Source organism: Notamacropus eugenii, chromosome 6 (genome assembly GCF_028372415.1).
Source record: "Notamacropus eugenii isolate mMacEug1 chromosome 6, mMacEug1.pri_v2, whole genome shotgun sequence".
NCBI lineage: Eukaryota > Metazoa > Chordata > Mammalia > Diprotodontia > Macropodidae > Notamacropus > Notamacropus eugenii.
In genome coordinates this window covers 341,544,669-341,565,768 of record NC_092877.1, presented here as the reverse complement: position 1 = coordinate 341,565,768, position 21,100 = coordinate 341,544,669, and the positions used below count along the sequence as shown (strand labels likewise).

Genomic DNA, 21,100 nt, shown 5'->3' with positions numbered 1-21,100 from the left:
AAAAACACCTGGAAGGCAAATAACTAGGACAATCAAGATTGTTCTACCTTCTTAGGTCCTTCCAGAAACTTTCAGGAGTTTTAGGTCAAGATCCTTATATATTCATCATGACTTCATTCCTTATAACATTGCATCATAGCATATAAAATCAACCGCCCTCTTTCTCCTGAAGTTTAAATGCCATTGGGAAGGGCACGTCCCATAGTTCTAAGTTAACTTGATAAACTGACAACCTTTAGGGTTGTATAGAACAAAAGACTTGGATCAAGAGAAAACACCCATACAATTTACAATGGGTACTATTTTAAAATTAATTTTAAAAGGTAATTTACTCCCTGATGCAACTAAAGACATTTCAGAGCTTTCAAATGGATTGATGTGTGGTCATTGCTGGCAAATAACAAGTTCACAAGTTTTATTTAACTATAAGGAGACTGTGAAATTTTGCACTGATCAAAATATGACCCCAAATGGAGGGGGTTTTGTTGTTGTTTTTAACAGATGTACATAATAAAGGCAGAAAAAGTTTTATGGGACCACCAAGGTCTTCCATTCAGTACCAGAATAAGCACAAAAAAAAAAAAAAAGGAAAGAAGAAAAGCATGGGTTGCCATGGGAAGGGGTGGGATCCCTCTCACTGGCATCCCAAGGAAGGCTGGATACTCAGTTGTGAGGTTCTTTATGGGATCATGGACCTGGAACTGGAAGGACTCTCATTTGACAGATGAGGAAACTGAGTCCCAGAGAGGTCAAGTGATGTGTCCACGGTCATCCAGGAGCAAGCTGCAGGGCCGGTTTTGCAATTCTACTTCCCCCGATTCTAGGTCTATTCTCATTATAACAGGTGGCCTCACTAGTCCAATCCAATCCACATTCATGATGCACCTACGGTGTACAGCTACAGTGTTAAGCGCTGGAGTCAAGCAAAGGAAAGGAAAGCCCCTCGCGAGCACGTGAATACAACACTTTCCAGCCTCCCAGACGGAGTCTCCTTCAGTGGATCTGGAGACAGGGCCTGGGTTCAAATCTCACCTGTCGCAGTGACCCGTGCGACCTTGTGCACTTCTCTCGGCCTTGCCGTTGGGCTAGCGGGCCTGTGACGTCTACGGTCCTGGCCACCTGACTGCCCTGGGCCTCACTCTCCTCATGTAAAAAGGGGGAAGGTGGCCACGATGGCCCCCCCAGGTTGGTGACTGTGCTGGCTCTCGCAGCAGCCATCCCAACCAGCGCAAGCATCTGCCCGGCAGCGGTGGGGGAGGAGGTGAGCAGTGGAGGATGCGCAGAGGCAGACGCGCAGCGAGCGCTCCAGGTGCGCTGGGACGCTTCCTGCTCTCCCTGCGGGGCCCCGCCCCCGCTGCCCCGCCACGCGTCTTCGCGTCACTTCCGGCGGCGGTCCCCGGCCTGCGTCGCCTCACAACGGTTGCTCCATAATGCGGGCGGTGTCCACGGGGCCGGCCTCCGGGAAGGGGGCGGGGCCGGGGGCGGGGCCGGGGCCGCGCCTGCCGCACCTCGGGGCGGCCGCTGGAGCCCTGGAGCGCCGCGGGCGCGGGGCGTAGAGGCGGCCGCGGCGGAGCTCGGCCCTGCGGCTGAGGCGGCAGCAGCGGCGTCCGCCGCCTCCTCCTGGTCCTCGCCTCAGTCCTCCGCGGGCGGCCTGGGCTCGCGGCCCCTCCTCGGCCTCGCCTGGGCCGCCGTCGCCGGTCCCCTCCATCCCTCCGCGGGCCCGAGGCGGGCACGGCCGCGGCATGTGGCGCTGGGTCCGGCAGCAGCTGGTAGGTGTCCCCCCCACCCCGGGCTGGCGGGAGGGGCCGGGGGCTCCCCGCGGCCCGGCAGCGTCCGGGGAGCGAGAACCGAGTATCGGTTACTGACGCGTCTGGAGCGCTTGAAACTGTGCAAAGCGCTTTCCCTGCGCGAGCTCCTCCGAACGAGCGGCCCTCCCTCGCGGGGCTTTTCGGAGTCAATCAGCAAACATTTGTTCAGCCCAGGAAGCTGCGGAGACTTGGCCGGATCCTCCTCCTCTTGGGGGGTGCAGCCCCCCACCTTCTCTGCCACGTAGAGCCCTGGCTTCCTGGGGGCCCGGAGGGAGCAGGGACGTGCCCGTAACCAGGAGGTGGCCCAGGTGGGGCTGGTGGGGAGGGGGAGCGCTGTCCAGACTTGGGGTTCCTCCTGTCCCGGGAGCTCCCCTCTCCTAGGAGGATCGTCCCTGGGGGGCCGGGGCAAGAAGGCTGCGGAGCCCAGCTCCGTCCCAGCTCCGTGGGTGGTCCAGAGCACGAGCGTGGCCCCTCGTGGGGGCCGGTCGGTCCAGTTAGAGCAGAACCTAAACTGAGCTGGAAGGGACCTCGGGTCTGTTCGGTGGTCCCGCCCTCTCTCCTGTCTGTCAACGGTGGTTGTAGTTGGTGTTTACTCGGTGCCCGGCAAAGTACCAAGCACTGGGGGTTCTAGAAAGGGGGCAGAAACGTGGCCGCACGGAGACCTGCCCTCAGGGAGCTCACCTCGGGAAGGGGAGAAAGCCTGTAAAAAATGCTGCATTCAGTACAGAGCTCTGTCCATCCATCCATCCATCCGTCCGTCTAATCATCCAGATACATTGGCGCACACAGGGAGGCTCTGATGAGGAAGCTGAAACCCCGGAGGTTCCAATGACTTGGCCCAGATTACAGAGCACATAGAGGGTGGGGAATGCAGGGTCCCTGCTCATGGAGTTGTACCCTTGGGTAAATCTATGAGGGATCTAGAAACAAGGACCTCAGAAGGCCTTCAGCTCCAAGACTCCACAGTGCACGTCACTGCCCATCTTCATTCTGGTCCAGACAGGAGATTTCATTGGTATAGCAAATGCTGGTTGGAAACCTGCAGGACCATAGATTTAAGAGCCGGAAGGGACTATAGAGACCACGAGGCTAACCTCTTCGTTTTCTAAATGAGGATACTTAGACCCAAGAGACCCAAGCTTGGGATTTGCCCAGCACTCACACAGGTTCCAAAATCTTTTGTACCACTTAAGAATGCAGATCTTCTTATCCTCTGTAACTGACAGGTTTGTAGAGTTGCATGAAGACACTTGGAGGTTAAGTGACTTGCCCATGGTCACACAGCTAATATTTATCAGTTGTGGAATGTGAAGGCCAAATGGTCTTGACTGGCTGCTTGAGGACCTTGAGTAACTGGGAAATGGTTTTGCTTACTAATGACAATATCCAAGCTGTGATCTGACCTGGGCAGAGTACAGTAGAATTATCACCTCTAGCCTTGAGCCCTGCCTCCTGGCTTCCTTTCAGGCCCATTTAAATCCCGTCTTCTACCAGAAGCCTTGTCCAACCATTCTTAATTACAGTGCTTTCCCTCTATTAATTATTTCCTATTTATTCTGTCTGTTGCTCTTTTGTACATATTTGTTTGCATCTTGTCTCCCCCCATTGGACTGTAAAAGCTTCTTAAGGGTAGGGTCTGTCTTTTGCTTCTTTTGTGTCCCTAGCCCATCCCACAGTACCTGGTACATAGTAGGTGCTTAATAAATGTTGATGGATGGATAGTCTCTGACGATATGTGTCTATATTTTGATGCTGTTAAACAACCTTGAAAGGCCTTTTTTTTAACTGCCATGTTACACTGTAGGCTCATATTTAGTTTTAGACCACTGCCATGTCTAGGTCTTTTTGACATAAAGTACTCAGCACTCTCATTTGCTCCCAATCCTGTTATTTATGTAGACACAACCTACCCTGTGTGTCGTCCATCTGTATTTCCCCCAAAACCCACCCCTTCTCCTCACTTCCCTGTTTCTACTTTGATTCTTCCCTGACCCTTAGCACTTCTGTCAATTCAGAAGCCAAGTATTGCCCACAACATTGCTGTCCCCTTCTTTCCACTCACGTGGTCACCACCCTAGTTTAAACCCTCCTCACCTCTTACCTAGACCAGTGGAATAGCTTTCCAATGGGCCCCCTTGTTTTTAGTCTTTCCCTTCTCCTATTCATTCTTCTGGAAACTGCCAAAGAAATCTCCCTGTGTTACCAGTGTGACCCTGAAGTTCTCTCACCCAAAACTTTTCATTTGCCACCCTCATGTCTAAAGGGGCAAGATATAAAAGCTTAACCTGACATTTTCGGGGTTTCAAAATCTACCACCTTATTTTTAATGTTATTTCTTCCTTTTTTAAAATGAACTTTCTGTTTTTCACACATTTGAAATACATTCCCACTTTTTTCTGCCATTCAGAATTCAAAGTTCAGGTGCCATATCTGCCTTCAAAGAAGCATTCACTCATTCCCCCAGTTGTCAGTGTTCTGTTTTTCCTCAATTTACTCTGTATTAGTCTTATGTGTAAATAGCTCTATTATATTGCCTTAGTAGAATATAAGCCCCTCAAGGAACTGTTTCATTTTTGTCTGTATCCTGAGTGCTTTGCTCATAGTAGGCACTTAAAAGTCTTTTATTGTACTCAGTTTTCAATCACCGTAGAAGAGAGGGGACAAAAAACCTCAGACCTTTAGAACTCTGTCATTTAAAATTCTATGTGCTAAAAAAATTAATTCAGGGAGAAAACTATTCCAGATGATTGCAACTTACTGCCACATACATGGCTTTAAAAAAAATTTAGGTTTAACTTTAACATTGAGGATACATCCTTAACTTGGCTAAAGAAGCCTAACCCAGCCTGCATAGTGATGTCCTTTAATATAATTTTGAAGGAAAATAGAAATAAAATAATCTATTATTTAGCATTTTTATTTGCTAGTTTGAAGGGCAGTATAAAACCACAGTTACTACAAGAACCAAGATTCTTCTGGAAATGTAGCAACAAAGTAAAATTTTGATATTTACCTCTTTTCCCTTTTGTACTGTATTTTTAAAACATAAAATTGTCTAGTTTTTGAAATCCACCTTTGGGTTATCACATTTCACAGCAAACATTCTGGTTTGTTTTAAAAATCCAGTTAAACTAATATGGATTAATATTTGTGGTGATAGATCTTAAGGACAATCCAAAATTTTGATAAGACAGAATCATAGATTTAAAGCTAGAAGGGATTTTAGAGGCCCTCTAAAGGTCTCTTATAGTACATATAAGGAAACTCAAGCATAAAGAGGTTATGTCACATATCTAAAGTCACACAGAAGTGACAGAGAGAGAGAATTTGAACCCACATCCTTTGACAGTACCTTTAATATATGGTTTCTCTCTGTGTATTAAAGACATTCTAATGTCAGTAAAACTAAAACTTTATGGCCTAAAGCTTTTGTTTTTATTTTTAACTGGTTATGAATTCAGGGGTAGTAGAAATTTAGAGTGTTCCTCTTTACTAGGTTACCAGGTTTTCTGATGCCATTATAATGTTACAGTATTATGCTTTAAACTTGATTCAGTATTATAATCAAATCAAGTCAATAAGAATTTAAGTGCTTACTCTGTACCAGGAACTTGTAAGCATTTGAATATAAAGGAGCAAAACCAGTCTTTGCCATTAAGGTACATTCTAATGGTAGACAATGTGTAAGCCAAATAATTTGACTTTGGCAGATCTGGTCTTATGTTTAATTTAGTTAATCGATTAATTAGTTAAGTTGCACAAAGACCCTTTTTTAGTGAGAAGATTATTCTAAAGTGATAGTTGATGTCTTTTCTGGTTGTTAAGCTTCTGTGGATTCATTCTGGGGACTTCTCAGTGTTTGCTATCTTATGTGAATGAATGAATGATTTGGGGGAATTAGAGGAAAATTATGTTAACTACATGTGTATGTATTATGTGTATATCTACACATACACATATACACATAGGGACATATGTACATGCAGTGTCCTAAAAGTCTCAGTGCAGATTTGCCCAGATACTCTGTGTATGTGTGTATATGTGTGTGTGTACATGCGTGTGTATGCTTTGGAGGTTTGTTAAGCAGAAAATGCAACAAAATTTTTTTAACTATTTCAAATGGTTTTCAGTGACTGGCTGTCTGTAATCCATTTATGTATTTGGTTTTCTTGTATTGTGGATATTAGGTATTAGGTAACTGGCTGAGTGCTCGGTGGTTAACAATTTAGTGTGCCTAAACAATACCTTAGACTTTCACTTGCTAACATGAGCAGTTTCATTTTTGAAAGTTTTCAGGTCCAATGAATATAGTTTTCTTGGTCACTTGTTTTTCAGTCCTGTCTGTTCTTCATTTAGAATTTTCTTGGCAGAAATACTTGAATGGTTTGCCATTTCCTTCTCCAGCTCATATTACAGATAAGGCACTGAGACAAACGTAGTTAAGTGACTTGTCAAGGATCACTCAACTGGAAAGTGGCTAAGGCCACATTTGGACTTAGGACATCCTGACTCCAGGCCTAGTGCTCTATCCACTTTGCCACCTAGCTGCTTCTGGTGATGAGGATACACATGCAAAAAGCAAATCAGACTGTCCTCAAGGAGTCTGGGGCCACACCTTATGGTCTAGGAATAGTGACTGACTTGATATGGTTCATCCCTCCTGTCTTACAGATAGCACACAGGAGGCCTCTAACAGGTTCACTCTTGATCTAGCCAGACAGCCCGACAGCCTTGGAGGGGTTAATAATCAGCTTTATTCTAGTCTTCTTAGATGTTTGCTGGGAGAACCAGCTCCTACAGCATCCCCTAATCGCCATTCTCCAGTGAGGGGGGTGGGGCAGCCACTCTATGCGGTCAGTCGAGACAGGTACACTTGTGCACTTCCCTACATACCCTCAGTGGGGACCTGTTGAGGCAGGTGGGTTCCTATGGATTCCCTGTGGTTTCTCACACTCACCGACTAGTGCCCACCTGCTTTATAAGGCAACACACAAAAAAGGCATTTTGCCAATATTAAGCTTGCAGGTTAACTTTAGCAATGTCATCATTCTGCACAAGCATAGTAAATATTACATTGTCACCCCTTATCTCTTAGCATAGCCTCAGTAGGACTGCCTGTCACTGTGATTCTGGGAACTACTATCTGGAATCCTTGGGCTATTCTGGGAGTTATTATCTAACACTTGGAAACTAGACATTGCCATGGTCATGGAAGCTAACTCTAAGAAGGACAAAATCCTCTTTATGTACACCTCCCCAGTTGGGGAGTGAAGAGGTGAGATGGTGAGGCACTGGAGTTTGGGGGAAGCAGGGACTAGTTTGTTGGTTAGGCTGTGGAATAGAAAAGTGGAGAGGGAGTCCAGAGTGAAGTGATAAAATGTGAAAAACATAAAGTTGGCATTTTTCCTTCACGGAGTTGGTACAAAAGGAGTTAGAATGTGTTCGTTGTAGTGTTGTTGATGTAAAAATAAGTGTCATCTTCAGAGTCTTCCCCAGGTGTGCATTTTTATTATTTTTTTATACTGGATTGAGAGAATAAGAGGTAAAGGAGAGGGGTACAACTTTGGAACATAAGGATTTAGTGACTGAGTTTATGGTTGGGCCATTCTGGGGGAAAGTAACACATTAAAAGGTAAGTGAATACAGCAGATTGAGCAAGTACATTTCATTGTACCTCCTAGAGACAACAAGTTTTACTGTGGAAAAGACAATTACCTATAGTTTTTCAAGGTAGAAGTAGTCTTCCAGTATTATTTTACTGCCAAGTTCTAGAACAGAAATTCTTAACTTTTGTGTGTGTGGCATGAACACGTGGCAGTCCAGTGAAATCTATGAATTCTTTCTGAGAATAATATTTTTAAATGCATAAAATGTGTAAGATTAAAAAGGGAACCAGTTATTTTGAAATATGTATAGGCAGGTAGAGATGTAACTTTTTAAAAAGATGCAACTTTTGAGACGGACATTTTATTATGTTTCATGTTAAGCATGTTTGCCTTTTTATTTATATGTGTATTCAGTTTTACTCCAAATTAAACTGTAAAAAAAATACGTTTTTAGTAATGTAAATTAGGCAAATGGGAGTGCCTAGAAAAGAAACCTAGCTTTCTTTTCAATTTTTGCCACTTTAGAAGATGAAATGTAGGCCTCCTTCTTTGCAAATGCATGACCTGAGAGCCTTCCTTCCTTGGGGCTGTGTTCTCCAATCTCTCTCACTCTTTCTGTTTTGGAGAAAGCGACCTGGGGCAAAGTTGGTTTGCCAGGGGTTTCTTCATTTCAAACAGTCTTGTTTGAGTATGGCTGTGTCACATTTTTTTTGGTGTGAATTTAGGAATTCTTTTTTAGACTGGATCTTTTTGATAGGACTCTTAAAATTTCTAGCAGCAATAAGTGGAATTTCTCAAACTAAATGTTTCCCAAGTGTTAGCACTACCAGTCCTGTTAGTTAAGTATTTTTCTAGGGTCTTATAGCAACATATGGATAGAGATGGCCTTTGGCATAAGCAGATTTGGAAAATTGGTGCTGGAGACTTTTGACCAGACTTTCTATTTATTTCTACACTTCCTTATCACACGGACATGTAACCCTGCTAGCTCCCAAGAGGTAGATGACTGCCCATGGCCATGCCACTACTCTGGTATAAACCCTCGTGATCTTATACCTAGACCACTACAATAGCCTGTTGGTTGGTCTTCCTACCTCAGTGCTTTCCTGACTCCACTTTAACCCTTCACATAGTTGTCAGATTGATCTTAAAGTGAGAGTCTGACCATGCTGCTCTCTCTGTCCTCCATTGGAGAAACTTCAGTGGCTTTCTCTTAACTCTGTGATTAAATATGAAATCCTCTGTTTGGTACTTTTCTTGCATTTCTAATCTTCCCCAACTTTACTCCCTTCCTATGATCTTTGCTGTTCCTGGAGCAAGACTCTCTGTCACTGTTTGTTAGCTGTGCCTAGAAATCTCTCCCTTCTTCATCTCCTGGCTTCTGTGGCTTTCTTCAAGTCTCATCAAAAGCCTCCCTTTCTACAAGAAGACTTTCCCTGTCCTCCTTAATCTTAGTGTCTTTCTTTTTGAGATTATTTCCAGTTAAGCCTGTATAGATATTATTTATACATAGTTGTTGGCATGTTGTCTTCCCACTTGTTGGACTGTTCTATGAGAGCAGGCATGTCTTTGGATTTAGTTAACATTTAGGTAATAGACTAATAGCCATATGATTTGTTTGCTATGCCTGCCGCTGCCTATTTCAGAGAGGTTCGTTCCACAGTTGTCTTAATGCTTTGGTTAATTCTTTGCTTAGGAATTGCCCTTTCCACATGTGAAAATTTAGACCAGGAAAATATTCCTATCTGAATAGAGTTTTTACCCCCCAACTTTTATTTTCCTATAGACTTTCAGACATCAAGATTCATAATGCCCCTTATGGTTTGTTTTGATTTTGAGTGAATTCTCAGTAGCTCCCTTGAAACCTAGTTTAGTTTGTTGTCCTAAAATTCCTAAGAATCCTTGTTTTTTAATAATTACTTTTATGAGGAATTATTTCAAGAGATTTACCTTTAAAGCAAGATTTCAGGTGAGACACTTTGATATGTGTAATCACAACTAGCCCTATGAAATAAATGAAGCATGCATTTAATCTCGATTATTTCTTTGGACTGGAAAACAGTCTAGAGGAAACTATTTGACTTTGGTACCTATCTGGGAGGAAACCAAAATGATGAATGCTTTGATGTTAGTAATATAAAAAGGAGATAAGTTTAATTTTCTATTGTTTCTTATCATGTACTTTTAGTTGATGAATTATCTTCAAATGTTTTAATTTGTATCCTATATAACATTGAACTTTGGATTACATTCTTTTCTAAAAATAGATTTTTGTTTATATGCTATGTTTTTACATTGACTAGATTTCCTTAATATTCCTCCTTCTCTCTCCTAGAGGGATATTAACAGTAGAAGAATTCTTAACTAAATGAGGGAAGAAATCAAAAATGATAAAATAGATAAATCTGATTATATAAAATTCCCATATAACAAAGAATTTTTTTAGAAAAAAAGATAGAGGAAAAGAAGAAAAATTCAGCAGAACCAAAGATATACACCCCCAATCTGATTTTATCTGCAGTGTTCACACCTGAGAACACCCCACCAGAAAGTGATATCTTCTCAGATCTCCTCTTTGGAATCAAACTTGTTTTTTATAATTTTGCATCATTAATCCTTTTATTGTTTTTGGTGATCATTCTTTCTATTCGCATTGTTGAAATAGTAATATATGTTGTTTTTCTGACTCTGCTTCATTCATAGTTTATATACTTCATATATTTCCATGCTTCCTTACAGTCAGTTATCCTGTTAGCTATTTCCCTTCAGTTGTAGTACTTGGTTTTGACTCTGGCATCATTCTCGCCTCCTCCCCAACCCTTTCCCCATAAGTTCATTCTCTGGAAACTTATCATGATTGAGATTGCTTCAGGTTTAGTAGTCACACTTCTGCAGTGCCTTCAGCTTCCTAGCTCCCTCTGATTGGAGGGCAGAGGGCTGGAACAAAACACTCTTTCCCTAACCTCTCCTCAGAAAGGGCTAACTAGGTCAGCCAGTTCTACCTTCTCTATCAGTTGCACTGCCTAGTTTTAACTCCCCCAGCTTCATGCCTTGTGCTGGTACTATCAACGTTCTCCCTGCCTCCCTAACCCCACCTGCCTGTCTTTCTACAACCCCTCCAAAATTGACTGTCCCTGCCTTTTATCATCTTTGTTCATTTGCTAAGTATGAGCTGAAAGAAACCTCAGGGTTGTTTTGACTTGCATTTTTCTTATTAGTGACTTGGAGCATTCTCTTAGGGTTACACCTTTGCAAACTTCTTTTGAGAAATGTTTGTTCATATCCTTTCGCCTCTTGTCTGTTGGAGAATAACTTCTGATCTTATGTGTTTCTCTTGTCTGTGTATCTTAGATACCAAATTTAAGAGAGATATTTCATACAAAGATTTTTCCCAGTCAACCACTTTCCTTTTTACCTTAGGTACATTAATTTTGTTTGTGCAAAAGTATTTCAATTTTATGTAGTCAGATTTATCAATTTTATCATTTTAAATTTCCTCCTTCATTTAGTTAAGAATTCTTTCACTGTTAATATCTATGAAAGTTATATGATCTGTTTCTTTTCAAAATATTGCATCTTTAATATTAAGGTTACATGCTCATTTTGAATTTATTGTAGAATATGGTGTGAGATACCAGTCTAAGGCTAATTTCTTCCAAAATGTCTTCCAGTTTTGCCAGGAATTCTTATCAAATAGGCAGTTCTTTACTAAACTGTGTTTTTGAATTTATCAAACACTGGGTTGTTGAGTTTCTTTTTTCTGATTTTCCCTTGTCTACGCTGTCAGCTTTTCTATTTTTTATATCAGTGCTGAGGAGTTTTGATTATTGCTGCTTTTATGATACAGCTTAAAATCTGCAAAGGCTATTTGTCTTTCATTTCTACCTTTTTCAGTATTTGCCCTGTTATTCCTGATCTTCTGTTCCTTCAAATAAATTTTATTATTTTATCAAACTTCGTAAAATATCCTTTTTATAGTTTATTTGGTATACTGTAGCATTAAAGCCATTTTGGATAGCATTGCCATTTTTTTTGTATTGTCATGATTTCTTGGATAAATTGTTTTAGTCTGACAAGATTTTATTTAAAATTTTTTTAAATTAATTATTTTATTTGTTTTCAATCACTTCCAAATGTCTTAAATTTTTTCCCCTCCCTCTTCACTCCCTCTCTGAGACGGCATGCAATTTTATATAGGTTCTGCACGTACTTTCCTATTAAATACATGTTTCATAGAAGAATTAAAATGAATGGGAGAAACCATAAAATAAAACAAAATGAAACATACAAAAGAAAATGGTCTGTTTCTATCTGCAATCCAATTCCATAGTTCTTTCTCTGGATGTGGAAAGCATTTTGCCTTAAGCGTCCATTGGAAATTATTTAAGTCCATGCATTTTAATAGGCAGTTCTTTACTAAACTGTGTTTTTGAATTTATCAAACACTGGGTTGTTGAGTTTCCTTTTTCTGATTTTCCCTTGTCTAGACTGTCAGCTTTTCTATTTTTTATACCAGTGCTGAGGAGTTTTGATTATTGCTGCTTTTATGATACAGCTTAAAATCTGCAAAGGCTATTTGTCTTTCATTCCTACCTTTTTCAGTACTAAGTCTACCAGAAAAATGCTTTGCACACTGTGGTTATTGCTGTGTACAGAGTTCTCCTGGTTTTACTCCTGTCACTCAGCATCAGTTCATATAAGTCGTCCCAGGCTTCTCTGAAGTCTTTCTGTTCATCATTTCTCATAGCACAACAGTATTACATTACATTCATATACCACAGCTTGTTCATTCATTCCCCAATTGATGGGCATCCCCTTGATTTTCAGTTCTTGGCTACCACAAAGAGAGCTGCTGTAAATATTTTTGTACATATGGGACCCTTTCCCATTTTTATGATCTCTTGTATACACATTTTTGTAGCCCTTTGGGCATAGTTCCAAATTGCTCTCCAGAATGGTTGGATCAGCTCACATCTCCATCAACAATGAATTGGTGTTGCGACTCTCCCACATCTTCTCCAACATTTATCATCTTCCTATTTTGTCATGTTAACCAATCTGATAGGTGTGATGTGGTACCTCTGAGTTGTTTTGATTTGCAACTCTCTAATCAATAGTGATTTAGAGCATTTTTTCATATGATTATAGATAGCTTTAATTTCCTCCTCTGAAAACTCTCTGTTCATATCCTTTGACTATTTATCAATTTTGAATGACTTGTATTCCTGTACATTTGACTCAGTTCTCTATATATTTTAGAAATGAGGCCCTTATCACAGACACTAGTTGCAAAAATTCTTTCCCAGTTTTCTGCTTCCCTCCTAATCTGGGTTGCATTGGATTTGTTTGTACAAAAACTTTTCAAATTAATGTAATCAAAATTACCCATTTTGCACTTTTATGTTGTTCTCTATCTCTTGTTTGGTCATAAATTTCTCCATTCTCCATAAATCTGACGAAAACCATATTCCTTGCTCCCCTAATTTGTTTATAGTATCAATCTTTATACCTAGATCATGTACCCATTTGGACCTTATTCTTGTGTACGATGTCAGGCATTGATCTATGTCCAGTTTCCTCCACACTGTTAGCCAGTTTTCCCAGCAATTTTTGTCAGAAAGTGAGTTCTTATCCCAGAAGCTGGGGTCCTTGGGTTTACCAAACAGTAGATTGCTATATTCATTGACTGTTGGGTCTTGAGTACCTAGCATGTTCCACTGGTCTACGCCTCTGTTTCTTAGCCAGTACTTATTTAAAATTTTTGAAAAGCTATTCTCTTAATGATGTTGTTCTATAGTTCTCATTTTTATTGTATGTTTCTCCAGTTGAGGTATTAGGATTGTATTTCTCATAAAAGGAATTTGGGAGAGTCCTTTTCTCAGTTTTTGAGAATAATGTATATAATGTTGATATTAATTATTCTTTAAATATTTGATAGTTGGCTTAAATTCTTATTTTGGTTTACTTGAATTGTTGTCCTTCCAAACTTAGATCATAGTTTAGATTTTATGAAAGAAAATTTTTTAAGAACACTGTTAAGTCAGAGAGGGTCTAGGAGAGAACAGCCAGCATAGTGAAAAGTCTGGAGTTCATGCCAGATGAGAACTGATTGAAAGATATTTAGTTTAGAGAACAAACAAATAAAAGGTCTTGTAAACACTGTCCATGAGTGTTTTGAAGAGCTCTTACATGAAAGAGAGAATTTAATGCTCTGTGTGACCTTAGGGAACAGAATCAGAAGTAAAGAGTGGAAGTTGCAAAGGGCAAAATTTGATTTTTGCATAAAAATTAATAATTAAAGCTGTCCTACTTCAAGAAATAGTAGGTTCCTTAATCGTTGGTGGTGGTGTCAAGGGGATTTTAGTTCAGTTCCAGAATGAGTGGCCTGTGAGGTCTCTTCTCTTTCTGTAATTTTAAGATCTGTTAAGTAGAATTTTTGAATACAAGTTGAAAGAATACTCATAGAGCAAAGAAAAAATAAAATGAATAATGAATATCCATTGCTCTCATCCATTTCATCACTCTGCTGTTTTTCAAAAGGAATGAAAATAAGATAGGCTTTATAACTAGCCTGTGTTCTTATGTGAAGCCAATTAAATGGTAGGGATTAAAAGATTATTTTTCTCCAAAACCTACATTGTGTGTGCATACTTCTTTTCTCAGACTGTGAGCAGAGTGGAAGTTGTTAACTGCTACTTCCGTTGTTGACTGCTACTTCTTCTTTACCTGGAAACTTAAGAGAGAAGAAATCATATGGGGATGTTGTGAATGAAATTAATGCCTTAAACAGAAGGGAGAGAAAACAGGTATAGTTCAGTATCTTTAAAGCAGTGTATGTTTTTGTGGACATCATTAAAAAAGAGATCTTAACTTTAACATTTATTGTTGGGCCAAAGATCCAGTTTCAGTTTCACAAATATGACAGCAAGAGCCACTTTGTTGTCTCTTAACTGTGAAGTGAACCACCACCTCTTTTTATGAATATATAAGTTTTTATCTTATAATTTCTGTTTAGTATGTTGTCTTCATGTGCCTGGCTAAAATTGAACCCCAAAGCTTAGGTGTAGCAAAATATACATCTAGTCGTTTTCCTTGCCAGCTCCAGAAGTTTGCTATACTGTCTTTTTTTTCCTCCATTTTTACTCTTTTCTTTTCCTTCCTCCTTTTCTCCCTCCCCTCCTCTTCTCTTCTCTCTTCTCCTAGAGCATATCATTTGTTAATCTTAAAATTGTGAGGTTTCTAAGTTACCATCTGATTACTTTTTGACCATTTTGTACTTTGACTTTTATTGCCACATGGTAAATTCACAGAATCTTTTATTAACAATGTCTTTCAAATGCTCTTTCTCCCCTTTGGGCCCAAAGTCCCCCCATAGTTCTTTGCTGCTTGGCGACCATTGGCCAGGAGCTTCACTTCAACAAAGTTTTCATTTCTTTCTCTAGGACAGGATGTGGCTAGACTGCAATGGTGGTCAGTCCACCCACCAGTGGCTGTTGTTACAATTGGGAAGCCCTTCCTAGCTCCAAAAATGCACCCCAATTTTTACATACTGCCTTTGAAAGCAGTGGGTTGTGATTTCTTTGCCACATATTTATTTGTTCTACATTGAAGAAGTAACTGTATGAACAAGTTAACCTTTCATTTTTGATAGACAACTCTCAGTTTACCACACGGTTATGTTCTTAAAGTTCAAGAGAACTAGATTTGAATTCCAATTCTGCCACTTATTACCTGTGTAACTTTGGGCAAGTCACTTATGCTCTTTGGTCTTAAAAGTTTCCTCCTATGTAAAAATAAGAATTTTTGACAAGGTGGACTCTAATGCCCCTTCTAACTGTAACACTGTTTAGAATTTCTTGTAGAAAGTATTTTACTAGCTATTGTGTTCTTAGTACAGCTTACAAGAACCTGTTGAATTTCATGTATTTGGCCCTATATTAATAGGATTATAGAACCTATTGCATATAAAGATCATTCTGAATGCATTCTCCCATTAAAAAAAAAACAACTTGAAATGTCAAACATATCTTTACCTTAACGTTCTATTGTTATTTTGGCACCTGGATCAGAAATTTAGTTTACTTACCTGCTAGATAGTAGGAATAGTATCTGGTCACTGAAGATGACTCCTGTGTCTTAAGAATTAAACTGGCATATAAATATTGTCAGTTCATCCACTGATTGTACAAGAGAATTATTTTTCTTCCCAATGTTGCTCTCAAAGTTGGGGGTTACTAGTGGTAGTTGATTTCATTTCTCATATTGAAATTGTCAAATATAAAAACAATGTTATTTCATTGGGCAAACTTCATTTAAAATTTTTGTTATTGTGAAAGTAAATACCAAATAAAACCATCATTTCCACATACAAAATAGAACAGAAAAAGAGGGTTGTCTGTCTTCTGTGAATTTATTACATATACCTTGATTTTCCTCTTTAAGTATTGAATATGTAGCTTTCAAAGCTATCCTGCTTTTCCATATTTTCTTTTGTTTCTATATGTTTTTTTTAATTTGTTTTTAATGCTTCAGTGACCCTCTTTTTTATTTTGATTTTGGAGGCAACCTTTTCACTAGGTCCCTCCTCCTTCACCCCTCTTCTCATTGAAAAGTCAATAAAACCCTTGAGTTTCAATTCTGCATCTTGGGTCCATCTCTAGGATTATGGTTGGTCATTGCATCAGTGATAGTTAAGTGTGTCACAGTTTGTTCAGCCACTGCCCCGTTGATAGATACTGCTCTTAATTTTCCCTTCTTTGCTATAACAAGAAGAGCTGATGTAAATATTTTAGTACATATGGGTTGTTTTCCTCTCCTTTTTATTTCTTTGAGGTATTGACCTAGTGTACTATCTCTCTGGGTCAAAGAAATATGCACAGTTTAGTGACTTGTAGGGCATAGTTCCAACTTCATTATTTTGTTTCTGATTTATACAGGGAAATTCTAGAATGTTAAAAATGTGGAAAATTGTCCAGTTTATAGCTTTCTTTTTCTGATTGCTGTCTTCTGTTTTTTTCTACTGTTTATTTAAAACTTGCCAGGTTTCATACCAGGCCTCATTTTGTTTTTATTGCTGACTGAGCTATTCACTGAAAAATTTTCCAAATAACCTTTCACACAGCCATATTTCATAGCATATCATTTCAAAGACATTTTTGCAGTGATGTATTGATGTAGTCACCTAATTGTTTGGCAGTGCAAGTAAAATTTCATGTTCTTTTTAAATAGATATACCATCCAATTGTAGTATTAATTAGTCTGCATTCTCCATGATCTTCTTCATAGGAATGAGATATGAATTTCAGTTATTTTCATTATATCCATTATATTTCCTCCACAGAAGATCTATTCAACATACTAGAGACCTTTCTAGGTCTTTATATTTTGAGGGTACGAATACAACATTTAAGCTGTCCATCAGGTTGCCCTTATGTTACATGCCCCACAACTGGTCTACCTCTTCTTTAGATATATGTTTTCTTCTAAGCATTTCTTATGTTACTGTATCTAGTTGGCCATAGAACCCAAGCCATGCACACACAGGACAGCAGGCAGATGGCAAGGTAACCTGGGTGCACAGCTGGAAAGGATGTGAAGGTGAATGAGGTATATAGGGTCAGATGTATATAGTAGGTTAAGCGGGCCACTTTGCGCTTGGCACCAAGCAAGTCTTCTGGGCTCCAGGGTATGGATTCCTAAGAGCCATGGAGGAACCTAGCCTAGGAGGAGTGCATACTTTCAGTAAGAAAGGTACTGGTCCCCTGCAGCTGTCTTCTCAGGTCTTCTTACCCTCGGTATCCTGCTCTGTACCTGGACCAATACCCTTCTGCACTGAATGTTTATGTTGTACTTAGCTCACTCCCTCTACATACTTACTAAATGTTTTTCTTCCCTGCCCCTACCCATGTGCCGTTGCCCTTTGTGTCACTTGCAACTTCCCCTTCTCTTGTTAAGGATTGTCAAGGGGTCCCCTGGACTTGTCTTTTTGAGTTGCCTTATTTTTCAGAAACACAGGACCCAGAGTATGCAAGAGGCCCTCACATGGAGGACAGAGCTTCCCCTGAGCCAAAGTAGTTTGTTGTTTGCACCCCAAACTGGACTTCCTAAGAATATTTGGGAGTCAAGACAGGTGCCAGTCAGTCTGCACTAGCCTGGGAAACTGCTTGTGCAGCTGGGACCCTTGTGGATAAGCAGACCCTCCTATCTTCATGGTCTAGTAGCAGCTCTGAAGGGAAACGAAGGTGGCATTTGCCATCACTTTGCTCCTTCCCTTTGAGAGGGGTTTTGTCCTTTTCTTACCTTCACTGCACCTCTCCCCTTCCCATGCTACATCCCTTTAGGTAGAGATTTGTGTTTTCTCCTCCTTTTGTTGTACTGTCATAACTATGCAGACTTGTGTGTGAACTGTGGACTCTTTGGGCTTCAGGTGCATGTTCATTTCTGTTATAGTAAACCTAGTTTTCACGTAAGTTTCGTGAAGTTATGATTACCTGTTGCCACTTCAAATTACTAACCTTAAATTTTATGTCTCCTTTTTACTGCCCTCTGCATACCCATTGAATAACAACAAAAAAGAGAAAAATAAAACTTTCAGGACAAGCATGCAAAGCAAATTCCCATCATTGGATTTAGGCAAAAATATCCCATTTTAGATTTTAAGTTCATCACCTTTCTCACATAAAGTAGGCAGAATGATTCATCTTCAGGCTTCTCTGGAGTTGGTTCATTTGCCATTTTAATTCCTTGGAGATTATAGTATTCCAAGATTGCCAAACATATTGCACTATTGGGAGAGCATTTGTCTTGAAAAAGTTCATCTTCCCACTGTGGAGCAGATTAGGATCCTTAAAAATACAGTGCTATTTCTCAAAATAAAATTCCACCCCATTCCCTTCCTCCTATTCAATTTTAGGTTCAGCTCATTGTCTATTTATAGTGCTTGTCCTAAATATATTAATGTCATTCTAACTCAGTGCAGTGGCCATATGCTTGTTATGATCTGGGCCATAAGCATTTTTCATTCATTTAGTTTTCCTATATAGATTGTTAGACTGATTTCTGTTAAGATAACATGGATTTTATTAAGTAAGCCATGAGTAGTTCTGTGGCTTAATATCAACCACAGAAATATCTCCTCAGTAGTGCTATATAAAGCTCCCTCTTTCCCCTTTGCCATATATAAAAGCTTTGTTCCATTTGGATTTTGCATAAGACATTTCTTCATCACAATATTAAACAACTTTGGAAAATGCTGATATCCCTGCTTTATGCCTTATTTAATTTGATCTTCAAAAGTCTGGCTGTTAATTGATTGATCAGTCCTGTCAGTACCTTTTAGCTGCGTTTTTCAGGGAATCTTTTATCATTGTAACATAGGTATGAGCAACTCTTTGTTAGAAAAGAGCTATTAGGCTGTGTTTTGCTCAGAGTCAAATGTGTTTTTGCAATTTATAAAGTGATAAACATAATGATTTTCTTGGGTACTTTGTACCTTTCAGAAAAGTTTGTGTGATCTGCTTTAGAGACTCGTTTCAAAGCCTACGTGACCTTTCTCATAATTTAATCTCATCAAGGATTATTCTTATAAAGAGTTTATAAAGATGAGAAAGTAGACATGGATTGATAGTAATTGATATTTCCTTGATTGTCTTGTTTGGAGTATTAATATCATTTATGACTTCTTCTTGTCTCCTTTTTATGTTTTCCCTTCCCTGGGATATAAATGATCCCTTGATGCTTTCAGTATTAATAAAAACAAATTGTCAGAATTTTTATTCCATAGCAAAGAACAGGGTATTAATGTGTCTTTCTTGTGTAGTCATGTTGCAGTCTTCTGAAACAAGCTTCTCTGGTTCCTCAAACGAGTTTTTCAGCATATAAAAGTGATTGCATGATTATTTTCCCATTTTCCACCTTTGGTGTTAGCATTACAAATGTAACAAATGGGTTGTAGCCAGGAACCCCATTTATTTTTCTTTACTATAAATTATGGAATTTTAAAGATCTTTTAAATCTGATCTTCTGATTTGTGTTATCTTTTGATTTGTACTTGATAGTAATATTGATTGTGGTTTCATAGCTAAAGCGTAAGCTTAATGTCATCGTATAGGGAGAAACTGAATATTTCATCATCTTAATTTGAATGATTGTGCAGGCAGAGAAGCATTGGTATTTCACATGTGACTTTTGCTTGTCTTCCAATACACAGATTAGTTAATAATGGGAATTCATCAGTGTGCATCAGTATTGACAGTTGTAGCTATAATATAGCCCTACTTTATTTCTTCAGAGAGAACACAAATTCAAATAGAATATTTACTTACTGCTTTCTTTTGTTACTTTTGTTCTTTTACCAGTCCAGGCATCTTCAGTGACATTTTGCACGGTCAGCTGCTGGACTATAGGAAGGCAAATAATTTTTGACTTATTATAGAGCTAAAGTCTGTCCACAGAATTGTAACCAAACTCATACATTTCTGTAATTTGTCATGGGCCTGCTCAGAAACCTAGAAAATTTCTGCTGCTTTTGTTGCTTATGTTGCTTCAGTGCCTCAGGAAAAGCCAGAAAACTTTCTTTTATCTATCTCCTCACCAAGTTACCAGGTACAAGATTTGCCGGCGGTATTTCTGTTTATCCAGTTCCTACCATAGATGTCTGTTACATGAAAGCTAAAGAATGTTACTGAAGGATCTGGACAGAAACTGGAGTTTATTTGCCAGAGGCCTATCTTACCTGGTGCCTAGTCTCATGGTCCTTAAGCATAAAAATCCCAGCTTTACCCAAATCTGAACCCAATGTTCTTGGAATTTGGTCAAATTTGAGCTATCTAGAGGGAGGATGAGACAGGCAACCATTCACTTTACTTCATTGTCATCTTCTAAAATGCTTCCTTTTTATTAGTAAGGCACCTTAGTGCTTAGCTTTCCAGTTCCAACCAGGCACATTGCCTGATACATAGTAAGCATTTTGACAAATGTCAATTTGACTGACTTAGTCCCATTCCAAAGCCATCCTTGATTCATAGGAGTCTCTGTTCTAGCAATTTTAATTCGTTAGAAATTGTATTTCATATCTGGGAGTTACAGGCACCAGAAAAGTACAAAAGTATTATTACTTTGGAAGTCCATATGTGCATTCAGATTTCTTCCAGCAGAGAAAGGTTTCTATAGGCTATAGCAGGAACGTTTTCTTAATTTATGGCAGTCATGGGAGCCAAAGTTGTGAGATTGATTACTATGAATCTGTAATTGTCGGGGAAATGGCTCCCTCCCACCATTAATCTGGAAGGCCATTATAGCTGTTTGGAATAGCATTAGACATGTCAAGGAACAATAAAAGAAATTATTAGGGAGACTTTTGCTGTCTCTCCTTTTACCAAGTAGATTCCACTATACCTAAAATCTCTTTCGTTTTTAAATCTTTCATAATTAACAGTTGTTAGGGAGAGTGTTCGTTGATTGACTTTTTAAAAACAAAATTGATAACTTCTGCTTTTAACAGTTTTGATTATTGTGATTGTGGTTATCATCACAAAGTTACAAAATTTTATCATTCAATATTTGTTTTGGGTTTGGAGTATTGTTTCCATAATTATATATTTTTCTTGTATCTAAATTGAAACTATCAGTTAGAAATTTGCCATTCTGCAGTTCTTCAATATTTGTGGCGATGTTTTAGAATTTTTT

General features: G+C 39.3%; 1 protein-coding gene across 9 annotated transcripts in view; it reads left to right on the top strand.

Annotated features, from left to right (window-relative positions):
- The first annotated feature begins 1,585 nt into the window (after positions 1-1,585).
- ATP11B (ATPase phospholipid transporting 11B (putative)) overlaps positions 1,586-21,100 on the top strand; it is a 146,569-nt gene continuing 127,054 nt past the window's right edge. For 8 of the 9 annotated variants that reach the window (XR_011969071.1, XR_011969072.1, XM_072618357.1 and 5 more), the window contains exon 1: positions 1,586-1,769. Coding sequence is in view for 6 of the 9 variants with exons in the window: in XM_072618357.1 (XP_072474458.1) it covers positions 1,743-1,769 (27 nt within the window). In the remaining 3 variants the exon portion in view is untranslated. Of the gene's footprint in view, positions 1,770-1,873; positions 2,117-21,100 lie in introns of those variants that run through there. The other variant, XM_072618361.1, reaches the window with a different exon arrangement.